Source organism: Rhinopithecus roxellana, chromosome 5 (genome assembly GCF_007565055.1).
Source record: "Rhinopithecus roxellana isolate Shanxi Qingling chromosome 5, ASM756505v1, whole genome shotgun sequence".
Lineage (NCBI taxonomy): Eukaryota > Metazoa > Chordata > Mammalia > Primates > Cercopithecidae > Rhinopithecus > Rhinopithecus roxellana.
The window spans coordinates 146,851,362-146,872,719 of record NC_044553.1 but is presented as its reverse complement, the minus strand read 5'-3'; the positions used below and the strand labels follow the sequence as shown (position 1 = coordinate 146,872,719).

The 21,358-nt window shown below is 38.6% G+C and overlaps 1 protein-coding gene across 4 annotated transcripts in view; it reads right to left on the bottom strand.

The window, feature by feature from the left end:
* Positions 1-7,380: 7,380 nt before the first annotated feature.
* SPATA7 (spermatogenesis associated 7) overlaps positions 7,381-21,358 on the bottom strand; it is a 66,270-nt gene continuing 52,292 nt past the window's right edge. For 3 of the 4 annotated variants that reach the window (XM_030931305.1, XM_030931303.1, XM_030931306.1), the window contains 4 exons: positions 21,019-21,072; positions 19,029-19,106; positions 8,242-8,296; positions 7,381-8,003 (listed from right to left, as the gene is read on the bottom strand). In XM_030931305.1, the coding sequence (XP_030787165.1) occupies positions 7,419-8,003; positions 8,242-8,296; positions 19,029-19,106; positions 21,019-21,072 (772 nt within the window). In that variant the 3' untranslated portion in view covers positions 7,381-7,418. The remainder of the gene's footprint in view (positions 8,004-8,241; positions 8,297-19,028; positions 19,107-21,018; positions 21,073-21,358) is intronic. The other variant, XM_030931304.1, reaches the window with a different exon arrangement.

Genomic DNA, 21,358 nt, shown 5'->3' with positions numbered 1-21,358 from the left:
AACACCGCATGTTCTCACTCATAGGTGGGAACTGAACAGTGAGATCACTTGGACTCGGGAAGGGGAACATCACACACTGGGGCCTATCATGGGGAGGGGGGAGGGGGGAGGGATTGCAATGGGGAGTTATACATGATATAAATGATGAATTGATGGGTGCTGACGAGTTGATGGGTGCAGCACACCAACATGGCACAAATATACATATGTAACAAACCTGCACGTTATGCACATGTACCCTAGAACTTAAAGTATAATAAAAAACGAAAAAAAAAACAAAAAAAAAAACAAAAAAAAAAACCCAAAAGCTAGCAGAAGGCAAGAAATAACTAAGATCAGAGAAGAACTGAAGGAGACAGAGACACAAAAAACCCTTCAAAAAAATCAATGAATCCAGCAGATGGTTTTTTGAAAAGATCAACAAAATTGATAGACTGCTAGCAAGACTAATAAAGAAGAAAAGAGAGAAGAATCAAATAGACATGATTAAAAAATGATAAAGGGTATATCACCACTGACCCCACAGAAATACAAACTACCATCAGAGAATACTATAAACAACTCTATGAAAATAAACTAGAAAACCTAGAAGAAATGGATACATTCCTGGACACATACACTCTCCCAAGACTAAACCAGGAAGAAGTTGAATCCCTGAATAGACCAATAACAGGCTCGAAATTGAGGCAATAATTAATAGCCTACCAACCAAAAAAAGTCCAGGACCAGATGGATTCACAGCCGAATTCTACCAGAGGTACAAGGAGGAGCTGGTACCATTCCTTCTGAAACTATTCCAAACAACAGAAAAAGAGGGAATCCTCCCTAACTCATTTTATGAGGCCAATTTCATCCTGATACCAAAGCCTGGCAAAGATACAACAAAAAAAAAGAGAATTTTAGACCAATATCCCCGATGAACATCAATGCCAAAATCCTCAACAAAATACTGGTAAACTGAATCCAGCAGCACATGAAAAAGCTTATCCACCATGATCAAGTGGGCTTCATCCTTGGGATGTAAGGCTGGTTCAACATATGCAAATCAATACATGTAATCCAGCATATAAAGAGAACCAAAGACAAAAACCACATGATTATCTCAACAGATGCAGAAAAGGCTTTTGACAAAATTCAACAGCCCTTCATGATAAACGCTCAATAAATTCGGTATTGATGGAACATATCTCAAAACAATAAGAGTTATTTATGACAAACCCACAGCCAATATCATACTGAATGGGCAAAAACTGGAAGCATTCCCCTTGAAAACTAGCAGAAGACAGGGATGCCCTCATCACTCCTATTCAACATAGTGTTGGAAGTTCTGGCCAGGGCAATCAGGCAAGAGAAAGAAATAAAGGGTATTCAATTAGGAAAAGAGGAAGTCAAATTGTCTCTGTTTGCAGATGACACAATTGTATGTTTAGAAAACCCCATCGTCTCTGCCCAAAATCTCCTTAAGATGATAAGCAACTTCAGCAAAGTCGCAGAATACAAAATCAATGTGCAAAAATCACTAGCATTCTTATACACCAATAACAGACAGCCAAATGGTGAGTGAACTCCCATTCACAATTGCTTCAAAGAGAATAAAATACCTAGGAATCCAACATACAAGGGATATGAAGGACCTCTTCAAGGAGAACTACAAACCACTGCTCAATGAAATAAAAGAGGACAAACAAATGGAAGAACATTCCATGTTCACGGATAGGAAGAATCAATATCGTGATAATGGCCATACTGCCCAAGGTAATTTATAGATTCAATGCCATCCCCATTAAGCTACCAATGGCTTTCTTCACAGAATTGGAAAAAACTACTTTAAAGTTCATATGGAACCAAAAAAGAGCCCGCATTGCCAAGACAATCCTAAGTCAAAAGAACAAAGCTGGAGGCGTCACGCTACCTGACTTCAAACTATACTACAAGGCTACAGTAACCAAAACAGCATGGCACTGGTACCAAAACAGAGATATAGACCAATGGAACAGAACAGAGTCCTCAGAAATAATACAACACATCTACAACCATATGATCTTTGACAAACCTGACAAAAACAAGAAATGGGGAAAGGATTCCCTATTTAATAAATGGTGCTGGGAAAACTGGCTAGCCATAAGTAGAAAGCTGAAACTGGATCCTTTCCTTACTCCTTATACGAAAATTAATTCAAGATGGATTAGAGACTTAAATGTTAGACCTAAAACCATAAAAACCCTAGAAGAAAACCTAGGCTACCATTCAGGGCAAGGCATGGGCAAGGACTTCATGTCTAAAACACCAAAAGCAATGGCAACAAAAGCCAAAATTGATAAATGGTATCTAATTAAACTAAAGAGCTTCTGCACAGCAAAAGAAACTACCATCACAGTGAACAGGCAACCTACAGAATGGGAGAAAATTTTTGCAATCTACTCATCTGACAAAGGGCTAAATATCCAGAACCTACAAAGAACTCAAACAAATTTACAAGAAAAAAAAAAAAACCATCAAAAAGTGGACAAAGTATATGAGCAGACACTTCTCAAAAGAAGACATTCATACAGCCAACAGACACATGAAAGAACGCTCATCATTACGAGCCATCAGAGAAATGCAAATCAAAACCACAATGAGATACCATCTCATACCAGTTAGAACGGAGATCATTACAAAGTCAGGAAACAACAGGTGCTGGAGAGGATGTGGAGAAATAGGAACACTTTTACACTGTTGGTGGGATTGTAAACTAGTTCAACCATTATGGAAAACAGTATGGCGTTTCCTCAAGGATCTAGAACTAGAAGTACCATATGACCCAGCCATCCCATTACTGGGTATATACCCAAAGGATTATAAATCATGTTGCTATAAAGACACTTGCACACGTATGTTTATTGTGGCACTATTCACAATAGTAAAGACTTGGAACCAACCCAAATGTCCATCAATGACAGACTGGATTAAGAATTGTGGCACATATACACCATGGAATACTATGCAGCTATAAAAAAGGATGAGTTTGTGTCCTTTCTAAGGACATGGATGCAGCTGGAAACCATCATTCTCAGCAAACTATCACAAGAACAGAAAACCAAACACCGCATGTTCTCACTCATAGGTGGGAACTGAACAATGAGAACACCTGGACACAGGAAGGGGAACATCACACACTGGGGCCTCTTGTGGGGTGGGGGGAGGGGGAAGGGATAGCATTAGGAGATATACCTAGTGTAAATGACGAGTTAATGGGTACAGCACACCAACATGGCACACGTATACATACGTAACAAACCTGCACGTTGTGCACATGTACCCTAGAACTTAGGTATAATAAAAAATAAAAATAATTTTAAAAAGTTTGAAATATTGCAAGCATTACCAAAATGTGATACAGAGACACAAAGTGAGCATGTACTGTTGGAAAAATGGTGCTGACAGATTTGCTCCAAGGATGCAGGGTTGCCACAAACCTTCAATTTGTAAAACTGCAGTATCTGCAAAGTACAATAAAACAAAGCATGAGAAAACAAGGTTAAAAAAAAAAAGAACTAAATGTAGATCTACCATTTGATCCAGCAATCCCACTCCTGGGTATCTACCCAGAGGAAAAGAAGTCATTATACAAAAAATGTAACTTGTACATGCATGTTTATAGCAGTACAATTCACAACTGCAAAAATATGGAACCAGCCCAAATGCCCACTGATCAACGAATCGATAAATAAAATGTGATGTGTATATATATACATACACACACACACAATTGAATACTACTCAGCCATAAAAAGGAATGAAATAATGGCATTTGCAGCAACCTAGATGGAATTGGAGACCATTACTGTAAGTGAAGTAACTCAGGGCTGGAAAACCAAACATTGTATGTTCTCACTCATAAGTGGGAGCTAAGCTACGAGGATGCAAAGGCATAAGAGTAATACAATGGACTTTGGGGGCTGGGGGTAAAGGGTAGGAGGGGAGTGAGGGATAAAAGACTACACACTGGGTACAGTGTACACACTGCTTAGGTGCTGGGTGCACCAAAATCTCAGAAGTCACCTCTGAAGAACTTAATTCATGTAACCAAACATCACCTGTTCCCAAAATCCTACTGAAAAAAAAAAAAAAAAAGTAGCAGCAGCCTGTATTTAATTCTCATGCAAGCTCATTTAATTATTGCACTCTATGATAAAAGTTCTATAATTACCCCCATCCAAGATACGAGAAAATACACACAAGCTCAGTAACCCAGTTCAAAGTCAGCTTAAAAGGAATCAAACCCAGCTTAAAAGGAATCAAACCCAGCTTAAAAGCAATCAAACCCAGGCAACCTGGCTCAGCAGGCACACTAGCATTCATCGTGCCTCTCAGCTTCAGTTGATGGGCTGTGTGAGAAGGAAGAGGGGAAGATATAAAGATGTTGCTTGATGTTAACAAGATGTCTTAGGGAGAAAAAAAAAAAAAAGATGCTGCTAGAAAGTTTAAGTGCTGTTTCCCAAACTTACCACTCACATCCTACCTTCATACTATAATACTTTTGCCACATTCAAGAATCATTTTTTTTTAATTATTATACTTTAAGTTCTAGGGTACATGTGCACAACGTGCAGGTTTGTTACATATGTATACTTGTGCCATGTTGGTGTGCTGTACCCATTAACTCATCATTTACATTAGGTATATCTCCTAATGCTATCCCTCCCCCCAGTCCCCTCCCAACAATAGGCCCCGGTGTGTGATGTTCCCCTTCCTGTGTCCAAGTGTTCTCATTGTTCAATTCCCTCCTATGAGTGAGAACATGCAGTGTTTGGTTTTCTGTTCTTGCGATAGTTTGCTGAGAATGATGGTTTCCAGCTGCATCCATGTCCCTACAAAGGACACAAACTCATCCTTTTTTATGGCTGCATAGTGTTCCATGGTGTATATGTGCCACATTTTCTTAATCCAGTCTGTCACTGATGGACATTTGGGTTGATTCCAAGTCTTTGCTATTGTGAATAGTGCTGCAATAAACATGTGTGCATGTATCTTTATAGCAGCATGATTTATAATCCTTTGGGTATATACCCAGTAATGCGATGGCTGGGTCAAATGGTATTTCTAGTTGTAGATCCTTGAGGAATCGCCACACTGTTTTCCATAATGGTTGAACTAGTTTACAGTCCCACCAACAGTGTAAAAGTGTTCCTATTTCTCCACATCCTCTCCAGCACCTGTTGTTTCCTGATTTTTTAATGATTGCCATTGTAACTGGTGTGAGATAGTATCTCATTGTGGTTTTGATTTGCATTACTCTGATGGCGAGTGATGATGAGCATTTTTTCATGTGTCTGTTGGCTGTATGAATGTGTTTTGAGAAGTGTTTGTTCATATCCTTTGCCCACTTTGTGATGGGGTTGTTGGCTTTTTTCAAGAATCATTTTTAATATTTAAATTAACTCACCTTTTAAAACTTAAAGAGAAACTAAAGGATAACAACAAATCGTCCTAATAGGTATCCAAGTTAGGATGGGTCATGGCCCCAGAGACAAGAAGCTGTACCCAGAGTTAGAGCATGAAGAAGACTGGACACGTAAAATAGGGCAGGACTGGGGCCCGGATCAAAGTGTTGGAGAACAACAGCCAGGAGAAAATTTCTGAGAATGCCTCCAGAAAGACAGATGGTAGCTACAGCCAAGAAAGGAAAATTTGGGCCAGGCCAGTAGGTCTGGGGTAGTTTCATGGGGAATGGGAAGAGGGGGTTTGTGAAAGAGTGAGTTTGGGACTGAACAAAGGAACCCTGGGGTTGAGGAACAATAGAGCCCAAGAAGCAAATACAGGGGTAAAGATCTAACAGATTGGGAGACCCAGGCTGGGAACCAAGAATAGAGCTGAGGTTATTTCAGGAGGTTTAGGAGGACTGCAAGAGGGGAGAGACGGTGTTGCTTAGAGGGTTAAAGGGAAGAAGTCCAGAGGTGAGGGCTGAGGGGCAGGTGTGCCAAGGAGGGGTTGCAGCAGGGTGAGTTGGGGATTCTGACCGGGGGGGTGAGAAGTGGGTTGGGTGCTCAGTCCCACCATATTGTGCTTTGCAGGTTGTGCCTGCATCTGAATCCTGAAGACAGTGGTGATGGTCAGCATCCCATGAATGAGATGGACTTGTCATCCACATACCACTAAAAATCAACTCTCTGCTCTCCAGGGGTATGTACCACCCTTTGGGAAACACTGCTACGGACAAAGGATGATAAAAGCCTGAGTTAAAGAACAGGATACTTGGAAGTCACTGCTAAGTTTTTAGAAGAATACTTGGGTTGCATTTTTTTAAACATAAAATTAAAATATAGCTTATAAAAACAAAACGGGCTATTGTTTTTATCCTCCACAGTATCTAGGCATGAAACTTTGTACATAACGGGCACACGAATATTCAATTATATTATTGTAAATAGTTGAAAAGGTATAATTAGACATGGATCTTCTGGGCCATGTTCTAATAGTAAGGGTCTCATTCATGAGCTACAAGGGGAGGGGAGGGCTTCAGACAGGTCTGACTAAATGTTTGCACTCACAAGAAGAGACAACATCTCAGCTAGCTGACAGAATTCCCTGGGTCACTGACAACTGAAAGGTCCTCGAGGCTGTAGATATTGCAGGAAAGCAAGAAAAACGAAATTAAAGATATTGCAGACACGGTCCAATGCTTCAAGACCCACACCAGATCACAAACCATTTCCCATAGTGTACAAAACCGCTTATGTCTGGGTAAAAATGTTCCTCTGAGAACATGGGTAAAATATGTTTCCTCTGAAAAGTGATTTTAGAAATTGTGGCCAGCAGGTCCTCAAATGACCCCAGTGATTGCTGTGTTCTGGCATTCACACCCTTGTAATATATTCCCAACCCTTAAGTGTGGGCAAGACCTGTGACTTGCTTCTACCCAAAAGAACACGGCAAAGGTGATAGAAAGTCACTCCTGTGATTATGTTACATTATATAAGACTCCATCTTGTTAGCAGAATCTCTCTGGTTTTCCTGATATCCTTAAAAAAGCAAGCAGCCATGTTATAGCTTCCCTAAGGAAAGGGCCAAGTGGCAGAGAACTACAGGCAGCCTCTAGCCACTGGTCAGCAAGACAACGAAGCCCTCAAATCTACAGCTGCAAGGAAGATAATTCTGCCAACAAGCCTCTAAATGAGAACACAGCCCCAGTCACTGCCTTGATTGTGGGGAAGCCTTGTGAGACCCAGGGCAGAGGACCCAACTAAGCTGTGCCTACACTCCTGATCCGCAGAAACTGTGGGATAAATAAACGTGTGGCATGTTAGGCCACTAGGTTTCTGGTAACTTATTATTGCAGCACAGAAAACTAACACAGAAATCTTATACACACACTTTAAAAAAGGAAGAAAAGTAATATTGAGTTACTGGCCATTTGAGGTATTTATTAATGAAGATTAAACATCCAAAGGGCAGTCCTCAATGCTCATTTCCATGATTTTAAGAGTTGATAATTCCATGTCATGATTATTATCACCTTCGACACTGGAGAACTGAACAGAATGGGAGAGTGATGTGTTAAGACTGCATAATCCATTTGAAATCTCAACCTTTTCAGGGTCACTGTCACCTTCAATGACATTCACAGAAGTTTCCTGATCTGTTAAACTGTCTGAAATACTTGGATTATTTTCATCCAAAGTTGAAGGTTCAAGATTCGTTTCATCATTCACCTGTTGAATTATAACCCCTTCTGAATGCTTTGATTTATAAATAGGCATGAAAAATTCAGTTGGTGAAGAGAATATCTCGTTCTCATCTTTTGGTGCAGACGATAACATATCCAAAGCCTTTTGATATTCTTGACGTTCCTGCTGAATAGTTACTTCACTTTCATGTTTTAATTCATTTGGTTCTGAATTCCCAGCCTTTTCAAAATCAAATAAATTCAACATATCAACATCATTTTGTTTTACCGAGTTTTCCTCCGATGTGCAGCCTAAGTCTACCTTCAGGACATGCAGCAGGTGGCGCATTTTTTCCTAGGATTAAGAAAAGATGGGAATCATTACATTAACTGAGTCAAATTAAATTTTGACTGCAGTGCTGCAAATCTCACAGGATTAATACTTTTCCTTTCACTTCTCCCACCACCACCCTCAAAAAAGTTCAATGGAAAAAAAAGCACTTGCTTTTAATGTATTGTTTGAAGGTATGAAAAAACCGTAAAATTATTTTTACATTAGAATTTTTCTAATGAAGTTATAGGGAAAGACAAACCTCCTCCAAATGTTTATTTTGTTTTATATGTCGCTCGAACAGTCGTTCTAAAAACCTACAAATGATAAACAAAAATGTTAATGTCTCAAAATCAGAAAATCATCTAAATATAAACTAGCCATGTAACACTGAAACTATAAAGGTTGAAAAATGTGTTTTAGATTATTCTTTTTCTCTGTAAAGCTGAAGACTAATGCTTTCCTGTTCTATGTTCTTCCATTGTGCATTTGCTTCACGTTACATATTTCTGAAAGACTGTATGCTACTTTCATTTCTTTGAATAAAATTCTCCTTTTTCTCACCCCACCTCCAAAAAGCTGTTTATCTCACAGACATATGCAAACACCCAAAGCCTCTCTACCCCCATCTTTACGCACACACACACAGCCAAACCCTAAAGAAAAGCCTTTTACAGAGATATTTTATAATCCTTCCTAAATTATACTTTTAAAAAATTCCTATATTAAAGTATAAAACACCAATGAACAAAATGGAAAAGGACACCAAAAAAAAAAAAAAAAAAAAAAAAAAGGAAAAATATTCCAAATTCATGGATTGGAAGAATCAATATTGTTAAAACATCCACACCATCCAAAGCAATCTACAGAGTCAATGCAATCCCTATCAAAATACCAGTGACATTATTCACAGAAATAGAAAAAAAATCCTAAAATATATATGAAACCACAAAAGACCCAGAATAGCCAAAGCTATCCTAAGTAAAAAGAACAAAACTGGTGGGATCATATTACCTGACTTCAAATTATACTACGGAGCTATAGTAACCAAAACAGCATGGTCAGGCATAAAAACAGACACACAGACCAATGGAACAGAATAGAGAACTCAGAAACAAATCCACACACCCACAGCAAACTCATTTTTGACAAAGTTGCCAAGAACATACACTGGGGAAAAGGCAGTCTCTTCAATAAATGGTGATGGGAAAACTGGATACCCATATGCAAAAGAATGAAACTAGACCCCTATCTCTCACCACATACAAAAATCAAATCAAAATAGATTAAAGGCTTAAATATAAGCTCTGAAACTATGGAACTACTAAATGAAAACATTGGGAGAAAATCTCTAGGGACTAGTCTGGCAAAGACTTCTTGAGTAATATCCCACAAGCACAGGCAAAAAAGCAAACATGGACAAATGGGATCATAAGTTAAAAAGCTTCTGCACAGCAAAGGATATAACCAACAAAGTGAAGAAACAATCCACAGAATGGGAGAAAATATTTGCAAACTACCCCTCTGACAAGGAATTAATAACCAGAATATATAAGGAGCTCAAACAACTATTTACTATTAGGTTTATAGGGAAAAATCTAATAATCCAATCAAAAAAATGGACAAAAGATTCTCAAAAGACATATGAATTGTAAACAGGAATATAAAAAGGTGTTCCACATCATTGATCATCAGAGAAATGCAAATCAAAACTACAATGAGATATCATCTCACTCCAGTTAAAATGGCTTATATGCAAAAACAAGCAATAATAAATGCTGGTGACGATGTGGAGAAAAGGGAATCCTTGCACACTATTAGCAGAATGTAAACTATTAGTTCAACCCCTATGGAGAACAGTTTGGAGGTTCCTCAAAAAACTAGAAATTGAGCTACCACATGCTCCAGCAATCCCAAAAGGAAGGAAGTAAGGATATCGAAGAGATATCTGCACTTTTATGTTTGTTGTAGCACTGTTCACAATAGCTAAGATTTGGAAGCAGCCTAAGTGTCCATTAACAAATGAATGGATAAAAAAATGTAGGACATATACACCATGGAGTACTATTCAGTCATAAAAAAAGTAGGATCCTGTCATCTGCAACAATATGGATGGAAATGGAGATCATTATGTTAAGTGAAATAAGTCTGGCACAGAAAGACAAACATTGCATGCTCCCACTTATTTGTGGGATCTAAAAATCAAAACAATTGAACTCATGGACATAGAGAGTAGAAGGATGGTTAACAGAGGCTGGGAAGGGTAGTGGAGGGCTGCAGGGGAAGAGGAGTAGTTAATGGGTACAAAACATAGAAAGAATCAATAAGACCATTTGATAGCACCACAGGGTAACTACAGTCAATAATAACTTAATTGTACATTTAAAATAACTTAAAGAATGTAGTCAGATTGTTTGTAACTCAAAGGATAAATGCTTGAGAGGATGGATACCCCATTTTCCGTGACGTCCTTATTTCACAATGCTTGCCTGTATCAAAACATCTCATGGACCCTTATATACACCTACTGTGTACGTCACAAAATTTTAAAAAGTAATGAAAAAATTTAAAAATTCCCACTGATGGTAAATCCACATAATAACTTAAATGTTATCACACAGAAGACCGGTGATTTCTGCATTTTCAACTGAGGTACTGGGGTCATCTCACTAGGGAGTGCCGGACAATCTGTGCTGGTCAACTGCTGCAGCCTGACCAGCGAGAGCTGAAGCTGGAAGTGCAAGGGGGAAGGGAATCCGTTTTCCTAGCCAGGGGAACTGAGACACACAACACCTGGAAAATCGGGTAACTCCCACCCCAATACGGCCCTTTAAGCAAACAGGCACACCAGGAGAATATATCCCACACCTGGCCTGGAGGGTCCCATGCCCACGGAGCCTCCCTCACTGCTAACACAGCAGTCTGCGGCGATCTATCCGCAAGGCAGCAGCGAGGCTGGGGGAGGGGCGCCCGCCATTGCTGAGGCTTAAGTAGGTAAACAAAGCCGCTGGGAAGCTCGAATTGGGTGGAGCTCACAGCAGCTCAAGGAAGCCTGCCTGTCTCTGTAGACTCCACCTCTGGGGACAGCGCACAGCTGAAGACCAACAGGGGAAGCAGCGGGGGCCGGTGCAGACGCGAACGACTCTGTCTGACAGCTTTGGGGAGAGCTGTGGATCTCCCAACTCGGAGGTTCAGATCTGAGAACGGACAGACTGCCTGCTCAGGTGGGTCCCTGACCCCTGAGTAGCCTAGCTGGGAGAAATCCCCCACGAGGGGCAGTCTGACACCCCACACCTCGCAGGGTGGAGTACACCCCTGAGAGGAAACTTCCAAAGGAAGAATCAGACAGGTACACTCGCTGTTCAGCAATATTCGATCTTCGGCAACCTCTGCTGCTGATACCCAGGCAAACAGGGTCTGGAGTGGACCTCAAGCAATCTCCAACAGACCAACAGACAGTCCTTTTGACTGTCAGAAGGAAAACTATCAAACAGGAAGGACACCTATACCAAAACCCCATCAGTACATCACCATCATCAAAGACCAGAGACAGATAAAACCACAAAGATGGGGAAGAAGCAGGGCAGAAAAGCTGGAAATTCAAAAAATAAGAGCGCATCTCCCCCTGCAAAGGAGCGCAGCCCATCGCCAGCAACGGATCAAAGCTGATCAGAGAATGACTTTGACAAGAGGAGAGAAGAAGGCTTCAGTCCATCAAACTTCTCAGAGCTAAAGGAGGAATTACGTACCCAGCGCAAAGAAACTAAAAATCTTGAAAAAAGAGTGGAAGAATTGACAGCTAGACTAATTAATGCAGAGAAGATCATAAACGAAATGACACAGATGAAAACCATGACACGAGAAATACGTGACAAATGCACAAGCTTCAGTAACCGACTTGATCAACTGGAAGAAAGAGTATCAGTGATTGAAGATCAAATGAATGAAATGAAGCGAGAAGAGAAACCAAAAGAAAAAAGAAGAAAAAGAAATGAACAAAGCCTGCAAGAAGTATGGGATTATGTAAAAAGACCAAATCTACGTCTGATTGGGGTGCCTGAAAGTGAGGGGGAAAATGGAACCAAGTTGGAAAACACTCTTCAGGATATCATCCAGGAGAACTTCCCCAACCTAGTAGGGCAGGCCAACATTCAAATTCAGGAAATACAGAGAACGCCACAAAGATACTCCTCCAGAAGAGCAACTCCAAGACACATAATTGCCAGATTCACCAAAGTTGAAATGAAGGAAAAAATCTTAAGGGGAGCCAGAGAGAAAGGTCGGGTTACCCACAAAGGGAAGCCCATCAGACTAACAGCAGATCTCTCGGCAGAAACTCTACAAGCCAGAAGAGAGTGGGAGCCAATATTCAATGTTCTTAAAGAAAAGAATTTTAAACCCAGAATTTCATATCCAGCCAAACTAAGTTTCATAAGTGAAGGAGAAATAAAATCCTTTACAGATAAGCAAATGCTTAGAGATTTTGTCACCACCAGGCCTGCCTTACAAGAGACCCTGAAGGAAGCCCTAAACATGGAAAGGAACAACCGGTACCAGCCATTGCAAAAACATGCCAAAATGTAAAGACCATCGAGGCTAGGAAGAAACTGCATCAACTAACGAGCAAAATAACCAGTTAATATCATAATGGCAGGATCAAGTTCACACATAACAATATTAACCTTAAATGTAAATGGACTAAATGCTCCAATTAAAAGACACAGACTGGCAAACTGGATAAAGAGTCAAGACCCATCAGTCTGCTGTATTCAGGAGACCCATCTCACATGCAGAGACATACATAGGCTCAAAATAAAGGGATGGAGGAAGATCTACCAAGCAAATGGAGAACAAAAAAAAGCAGGCGTTGCAATCCTTGTCTCTGATAAAACAGACTTTAAACCATCAAAGATCAAAAGAGACAAAGAAGGCCATTACATAATGGTAAAGGGATCAATTCAACAGGAAGAGCTAACTCTCCTAAATATATATGCACCCAATACAGGAGCACCCAGATTCATAAAGCAAGTCCTTAGAGACTTACAAAGAGACTTAGACTCCCATACAATAATAATGGGAGACTTCAACACTCCGCTGTCAACATTAGACAGATCAACGAGACAGAAAGTTAACAAGGATATCCAGGAATTGAACTCATCTCTGCACCAAGCAGACCTAATACACATCTATAGAACTCTCCACCCCAAATCAACAGAATATACATTCTTCTCAGCACCACATCGCACTTATTCCAAAATTGACCACATAATTGGAAGTAAAGCACTCCTCAGCAAATGTACAAGAACAGAAATTATAACAAACTGTCTCTCAGACCACAGTGCAATCAAACTAGAACTCAGGACTAAGAAACTCAATCAAAACCGCTCAGCTACATGGAAACTGAACAACCTGCTCCTGAATGACTACTGGGTACATAACGAAATGAAAGCGGAAATAAAGATGTTCTTTGAAACCAATGAGAACAAAGATACAACATACCAGAATCTCTGGGACACATTTAAAGCAGTGTGTAGAGGGAAATTTATAGCACTAAATGCCCACAAGAGAAAGCAGGAAAGATCTAAAATGGACACTCTAACATCACAATTAAAAGAACTAGAGAGGCAAGAGCAAACACATTCAAAAGCTAGCAGAAGGCAAGAAATAACTAAGATCAGAGCAGAACTGAAGGAGATAGAGACACAAAAAACCCTCCAAAAAATCAATGAATCCAGGAGTTGGTTTTTTGAAAAGATCAACAAAATTGACAGACCGCTAGCAAGGCTAATAAAGAAGAAAAGAGAGAGGAATCAAATAGATGCAATAAAAAATGATAAAGGGGATATCACCACTGACCCCACAGAAATACAAACTACCATCAGAGAATACTATAAACGCCTCTATGCAAATCAACTAGAAAATCTAGAAGAAATGGATAATTTCCTGGACACTTACACTCTCCCAAGGCTAAACCAGGAAGAAGTTGAATCCCTGAATAGACCAATAGCAGGCTCTGAAATTGAGGCAACAATTAATAGCCTACCCACCAAAAAAAGTCCAGGACCAGATGGATTCACAGCTGAATTCGACCAGAGGTACAAGGAGGAGCTGGTACCATTCCTTCTGAAACTATTCCAATCAATAGAAAAAGAGGGAATCCTCCCTAACTCATTTTATGAGGCCAACATCATCCTGATACCAAAGCCTGGCAGAGACACAACAAAAAAAGAGAATTTTAGACCAATATCCCTGATGAACATCGATGCAAAAATTCTCAATAAAATACTGGCAAACCGGATTCAGCAGCACATCAAAAAGCTTATCCACCATGATCAAGTGGGCTTCATCCCTGGGATGCAAGGCTGGTTCAACATTCGCAAATCAATAAACATAATCCAGCATATAAACAGAACCAAAGACAAGAACCACATGATTGTCTCAATAGATACAGAAAAGGCTTTTGACAAAATTCAACAGCCCTTCATGCTAAAAACGCTGAATAAATTCTGTATTGATGGAACGTACCTCAAAATAATAAGAGCTATTTATGACAAACCCACAGCTAATATCATACTGAATGGGCAAAAACCGGAAAAATTCCCTTTGAAAACTGGTACAAGACAGGGATGCCCTCTCTCACCACTCCTATTCAACATAGTGTTGGAAGTTCTGGCTAGGGCAATCAGGCAAGAGAAAGAAATCAAGGGTATCCAGTTAGGAAAAGAAGAAGTCAAATTGTCCCTGTTTGCAGATGACATGATTGTATATTTAGAAAACCCCATCATCTCAGCCCAAAATCTCCTTAAGCTGATAAGCAACTTCAGCAAAGTCTCAGGATACAAAATTAATGTGCAAAAATCACAAGCATTCTTATACACCAGTAACAGACAAGCAGAGAGCCAAATCAGGAATGAACTTCCATTCACAATTGCTTCAAAGAGAATAAAATACCTAGGAATCCAGCTTACAAGGGATGTAAAGGACCTCTTCAAGGAGAACTACAAACCACTGCTCAGTGAAATCAAAGAGGACACAAACAAATGGAAGAACATACCATGCTCATGGATAGGAAGAATCAATATCGTGAAAATGGCCATACTCCCCAAGGTTATTTATAGATTCAATGCCATCCCCATCAAACTACCAATGAGTTTCTTCACAGAATTGGAAAAAACTGCTTTAAAGTTCATATGGAACCAAAAAAGAGCCCGCATTGCCAAGACAATCCTAAGTCAAAAGGACAAAGCTGGAGGCGTCACGCTACCTGACTTCAAACTATACTACAAGGCTACAGTAACCAAAACAGCATGGTACTGGTACCAAAACAGAGATATAGACCAATGGAACAGAACAGAGTCCTCAGAAATAATACCGCACATCTACAGCCATCTGATCTTTGACAAACCTGAGAGAAACAAGAAATGGGGAAAGGATTCCCTATTTAATAAATGGTGCTGGGAAAATTGGCTAGCCATAAGTAGAAAGCTGAAACTGGATCCTTTCCTTACCCCTTATACGAAGATTAATTCAAGATGGATTAGAGACTTAAATGTTAGACCTAATACCATAAAAACCCTAGAAGAAAATCTAGGTAGTACCATTCAGGACATAGGCATGGGCAAGGACTTCATGTCTAAAACACCAAAAGCAACGGCAGCAAAAGCAAAAATTGACAAATGGGATCTAATTAAACTAAAGAGCTTTTGCACAGCAAAAGAAACTACCATCAGAGTGAACAGGCAACCTACAGAATGGGAGAACATTTTTGCAACCTACTCATCTGACAAAGGGCTAATATCCAGAATCTACAAAGAACTCAAACAAATATACGAGAAAAAAACAAACAACCCCATCAAAAAGTGGGGAAAGGATATGAACAGACATTTCTCAAAAGAAGATATTCATACAGCCAACAGACACATGAAAAAATGCTCATCATCACTCGCCATTAGAGAAATGCAAATCAAAACCACAATCAGATACCATCTCACACCAGTTAGAATGGCAATCATTAAGAAGTCAGGAAACAACAGGTGTTGGAGAGGATGTGGAGAAATAGGAACACTTTTACACTGTTGGTGGGATTGTAAACTAGTTCAACCATTATGGAAAACAGTATGGCAGTTCCTCAAGGATCTAGAGCTAGATGTACCATATGACCCAGCCATCCCACTACTGGGTATATACCCAAAGGATTATAAATTATTCTACTACAAAGACACATGCACACGTATGTTTATTGCAGCACTATTCACAATAGCAAAGACTTGGAATCAACCCAAATGTCCATCAGTGACAGACTGGATTAAGAAAATGTGGCACATATACACCATGGAATACTATGCAGCCATAAAAAAGGATGAGTTTGCGTCCTTTGTAGGGACATGGATGCAGCTGGAAACCATCATTCTTAGCAAACTATCACAAGAACAGAAAACCAAACACCGCATGTTCTCACTCATAGGTGGGAACTGAACAATGAGATCACTTGGACTCGGGAAGGGGAACATCACGCACTGGGGCCTATTATGGGGAGGGGGGAGGAGGGAGGGATTGCATTGGAGAGTTATACATGATATAAATGATGAATTGATGGGTGCTGACGAGTTGATGGGTGCAGCACACCAACATGGCATAAGTATACATATGTAACAAACCTGCACGTTATGCACATGTACCCTAGAACTTAAAGTATAATAAAAAAAAATAAAAATAAAATAAAAAAAATAAAATAAAATAAATGTTATCACTTATTAAGTTCCATTAAGTGCTACTGTGCTAGCCATAATAATCATTTTACCTCTAATTCTGACCAATGTAGGGAGGGAAAGATAGTGTAAAAACCATTTTAAAGATGAGAAAGCCACATCTCTAAGATGGTAATTTCCTCTCCCCTGAGGTCAAAAGCCATTAGGGGAATTTAAAGCACATGTGTCTGGCTCCACAGAATTTCTTCATTCTAAAACACCATGCTCACCTCTGTATCACAGGAATGTAGCAACAGTTTCTTAAAAAACAACTAATTTCCTTTGTTATCATTTGCTAGCATCAGTGAAGTTATGAGCCAACCTCAGAGTTAGTAGTTCTGAATTATTTCACAATTTTTTTAAAACCCAAGAAATCTGTATTCTACTTTTTACAACTATTGTTAACATTTTAGAATATTCACTACTAGGCATTTTTTCTATTCATTTGTATTTCTTTACCAAATTGTAATTAAACAATACATACTATTTGAGTATCTGTCTTGTTTTTTTCTTTTATCTTTTTCTTTATTTTTTCTGAGACGGAGTCTTGCTCTGTCGCCCAGGCTGTAATGTCGAGGCGCGATCTCGGCTCACTGCAAGCTCCGCCTCTCGGGTTCACGCCATTCTCCTACCTCAGCCTATAGCTAGGACTACAGGCACCTGCCACCAGGCCTGGCTAAGTTTTTGTGTGTTTTTAATAGAGACGGGGTTTCACCGTGTTAGTCAGGATAGCCTCGATCTCCTGACCTCATGATCCACCCGCCTCGGACTCCCAAAGTGCTGGGATTACAGGCATTAGCCACTGCGCCCAGCCCTATTTTGTTTTTTCTAATCAACGACACATATCTTTAACATCTTTCTGTATCTGTAAATTCACTTCAACATCATTTTTAATCCCTAAACAGACCTTACATTTCATATATAGCCCACAGTTTATTCAACCAAACATTTACCATTAAACATTTAGGTTGATTCTGGTTTTTGGTACTTTTATAAAAATGCTGTAATAGTCTTATACTTGATAAAAACAAAATTTTAAGCATAAATACGATTTTGTATATGTATTTTTTTCTTGTGGTGGCAAAAACCAACAAAACTTATCATCTTAACCATTAAGTGCACGATTGAGTAGTGTTAAGTATATTCATACTGTGATACAGATTGCCAAAACTTTTCATTATGTATCCTGAAACTCTTTACCCATATTATGTGAATATTATTTACCAACTTTTTAAAACGAAAGCGGTCAACAAAATTAATGTCAAAAATCTTAGGTCTTTTTGATATGCCTTTTTATGCCAATAATGAAAATGTTTGCTTTAATTTTTTAAAAAACTTGATGTAAAGGATAGAAATAATTTATTAGAAATGTCTATGTTTGGCATATTATTACGACAGAGAAAGCAAGTAGTATACATAATAGGGTCCTAGGTTACATAACATAAAGTAGAGCCCAGTGCTCAAAGAATCTTAGATACATAAATGTTCAAGCTAAATTCAGGACACACAGTTTCCTTAAGCTATGCAATAACTAATCTGGTTTTGCAAACTTTTCATTTAACTTGCGGCACACAAACCTAGCTCTTAATTTGTTCTCATTTTACTAGATCTAATACTAATAATGGTTGTACCAAAAATGCTTGCCTTTGATTCTCATGAGTTTTAGATAGTAAAATGGAAATATGGCGCTTTGCAAATAAGTGGTAAAGATCTTCCTTCACGAGTCACTTATAATACAAGGGATATAATATTAAAGTGAATAAAAGCTCTATTCTTTTTTTTTTTTTTTTGAGACGGAGTCTCGCTCTGTCGCCCAGGCTGGAGTGCAGTGGCCGGATCTCAGCTCACTGCAAGCTCTGCCTCCTGGGTTTATGCCATTCTCCTGCCTCAGCCTCCCGAGTAGCTGGGACTACAGGCGCCCGCCACCTCGCCCGGCTAGTTTTTTTGTATTTTTTTAGTAGAGACGGGGTTTCACCATGTTAGCCAGGATGGTCTCGATCTCCTGACCTCGTGATCCGCCCGTCTCGGCCTCCCAAAGTGCTGGGATTACAGGCTTGAGCCACCGCGCCCGGCCAAAAGCTCTATTCTTTAATTCTCCCAAGTGGTGAACTTCCCCTAGAGTATGAATTAAACATTCTTTACAACTTGCTATCAATTACAATAATAAGTTTCCAAAAAAGCAATATATTTTTTCATTTCCTAATATGGGAAAATAACTTTAAAATTTTAACATCATATGAAGAAATATGAAGAATATTTAATGTACTCCTGAATTGCCATAACACAATTTAAAAAAACTAACCTGTTTGAAAATAAACCAAGTTTCAAAATTTCATCTGTTACATCTTCAATGAAACTCAGATACAACAGTTCTTCTTTGCTGTAAAGGGAAGGCAATATACAGCATAAAAATTATTGCTTACTTATTCTGAAAACTAGAAGAAACATTAGTACCTAATTAGAAATATCTATCTCTACCATTACCAGTGTACTTCTATCTCATATTACTAAGGGGAATATTACAAAACAAACACGTCTACCTTCTCAAATTATGCAAGGATAAATATTTATTAAAGATAATGACCTAATAGAGTAAAATTTCAAAGATATCTGCAACATCCATAGCAGTAAAAAATAAGCAGAATTAAACAACACAAAAAGAGACCAACGAATGACAAGGGGCAATCAAATGCAATCCACTGGGAACAAGCATTCTCGAGGAATGTTTTAAATTTCCTCTGGCTCCTGACCAGGTCCAGCAGCAGAGGTGCAAGCCCCTCCGCAAAGCATTATGCAAGAAGGAAAAGGAAAGTTGTCCAGAGAAGCAGGAGCTTCAACTAAGAAGTCCTCTCCTAGCCCTAGGCCAGCATCTTCTCATCTTAAGGTTGAGAAATTCACTAAGCAGAAAAATTTATTTTTTCTCTCAAAACATTTGGAGACAAAAATCTCAAAGGAAAATTTGTGAACATAAATATTGTGGTAATTTTTAACTACTTGAACACACTTCCCTATTATAACTATATTTTAGTAGCTATTATAAGAAAGTTAGGATATTATTGTATGTTTGATTTTAATTAGCTGAAATTAGTGAATTAGTACCAAATGTAAGTAGCAAGTAACTAAATTACTGAATAAGAAAATATAAGGGAAGAGTTAATAAGCAAATCAAATAATAGATCTAAATGTTTAATAAAAAGTTACACTTTCAAACTGATTCACAGGGTCTTGCTTGTTTAAAAACAGCATATTTGAAAATAAGTAAAATTTTATAAATTATTTTCCCTAAAAAAGTAACTTAATTAAAACAACATTAAAATCTACGAGTAAAATATCTGCAAAGAACTGCTGAGATTAGAAACCTCTGGAAAGAGTATCCTGAACTACCAAAAGTCTGTATTTCTCTAAAACTCTTATTATTTTATTATTTTTACTTATAAATAAGAATTATGGATACTAATTATTAAAAAGTATCAGGTATTATTAGCTTAGGGACAAACTTCTACTGGAGATAAAAATGACGTGATTGACAATGGCTCCAGAAAGTTAAGTTATTATTTCTCAAATAAATTTGAGAAAATTATTCAGGTCATTTTCTCAAATTTAGCATGTATTATATGGTTGATATCCCAAAGCTGGTTGTAAGACAGATTAGTGTTCACAGATGAATGGATAAAGAAAATGTATATATACACCATGAAATACTATTCAGCCATAAAAACAAATAAAATCATGTTATTTGTGGCAACATGGATGGAACACGGATGGATGCTGGTGAAATAAGCCAGCAATAGAAAGTTAAACACCGCATGTTCTTACTCATATGTGGAAGCTAAAAACAGTTGATTTCATAGAAGTAGAGAGTAGGACAGAGGATACTGGAGGCTGGGAAGGGTAGAGGGGAGTGAGGGACAAGGTGAGATTTGTTACAAGATAGATACAAAATTATAGCTAGATAGGCGGAGTAAGTTCTAGTGTTATATACCACTATAGGATGACTACTATGGTTAACAATAATACATAGTTTCAAATAGCTAGAAGAAGGATACTTAATGTTTCCAACACAAAGAAATGATAAAACCTTTGAGATGATGGATATACTAATTAAACTGTTTTAATCACTGTACAGTATAAGTATCAAAACATCACTAGGTACTCCACGAATATGTACATTTATTACTTGCCAGTTTTAAAAAAAGAGATTATTGGTCAATCCTGACTTATTTAATAATGGTTTCTATGATTCTTAATTCTTAATTCCACTATGCAAAACGAAGAGGTAAAAAAGCTCTTACTCAGAGTAGATTTTACTAGTTGCAGGGGGCTTCAGGGAATACTGACACACTGCCCTAGAAAGAGGAAGTTAAAGTAGTTGAGCAGAACAATGGTTGGCATACAATAAGTATTCAGTACCACTGTATATTATTAGTACAGACTGAATATCCCTCTTGGAACCTAAGTGTTTCAGATTTTGGATTTTGGAATATTTCCATTATATACTTAGTAGTTGAGCATCTCAATCCAAAACTCTGAAATCCAAAATGTGCAAATGAGCATTTCCTTTGGGTGTCATGTCAGATTTTGGAGTATTGTGACTTAACGGATTTTCAAATGTGGGATGTTCAACCTGTAATT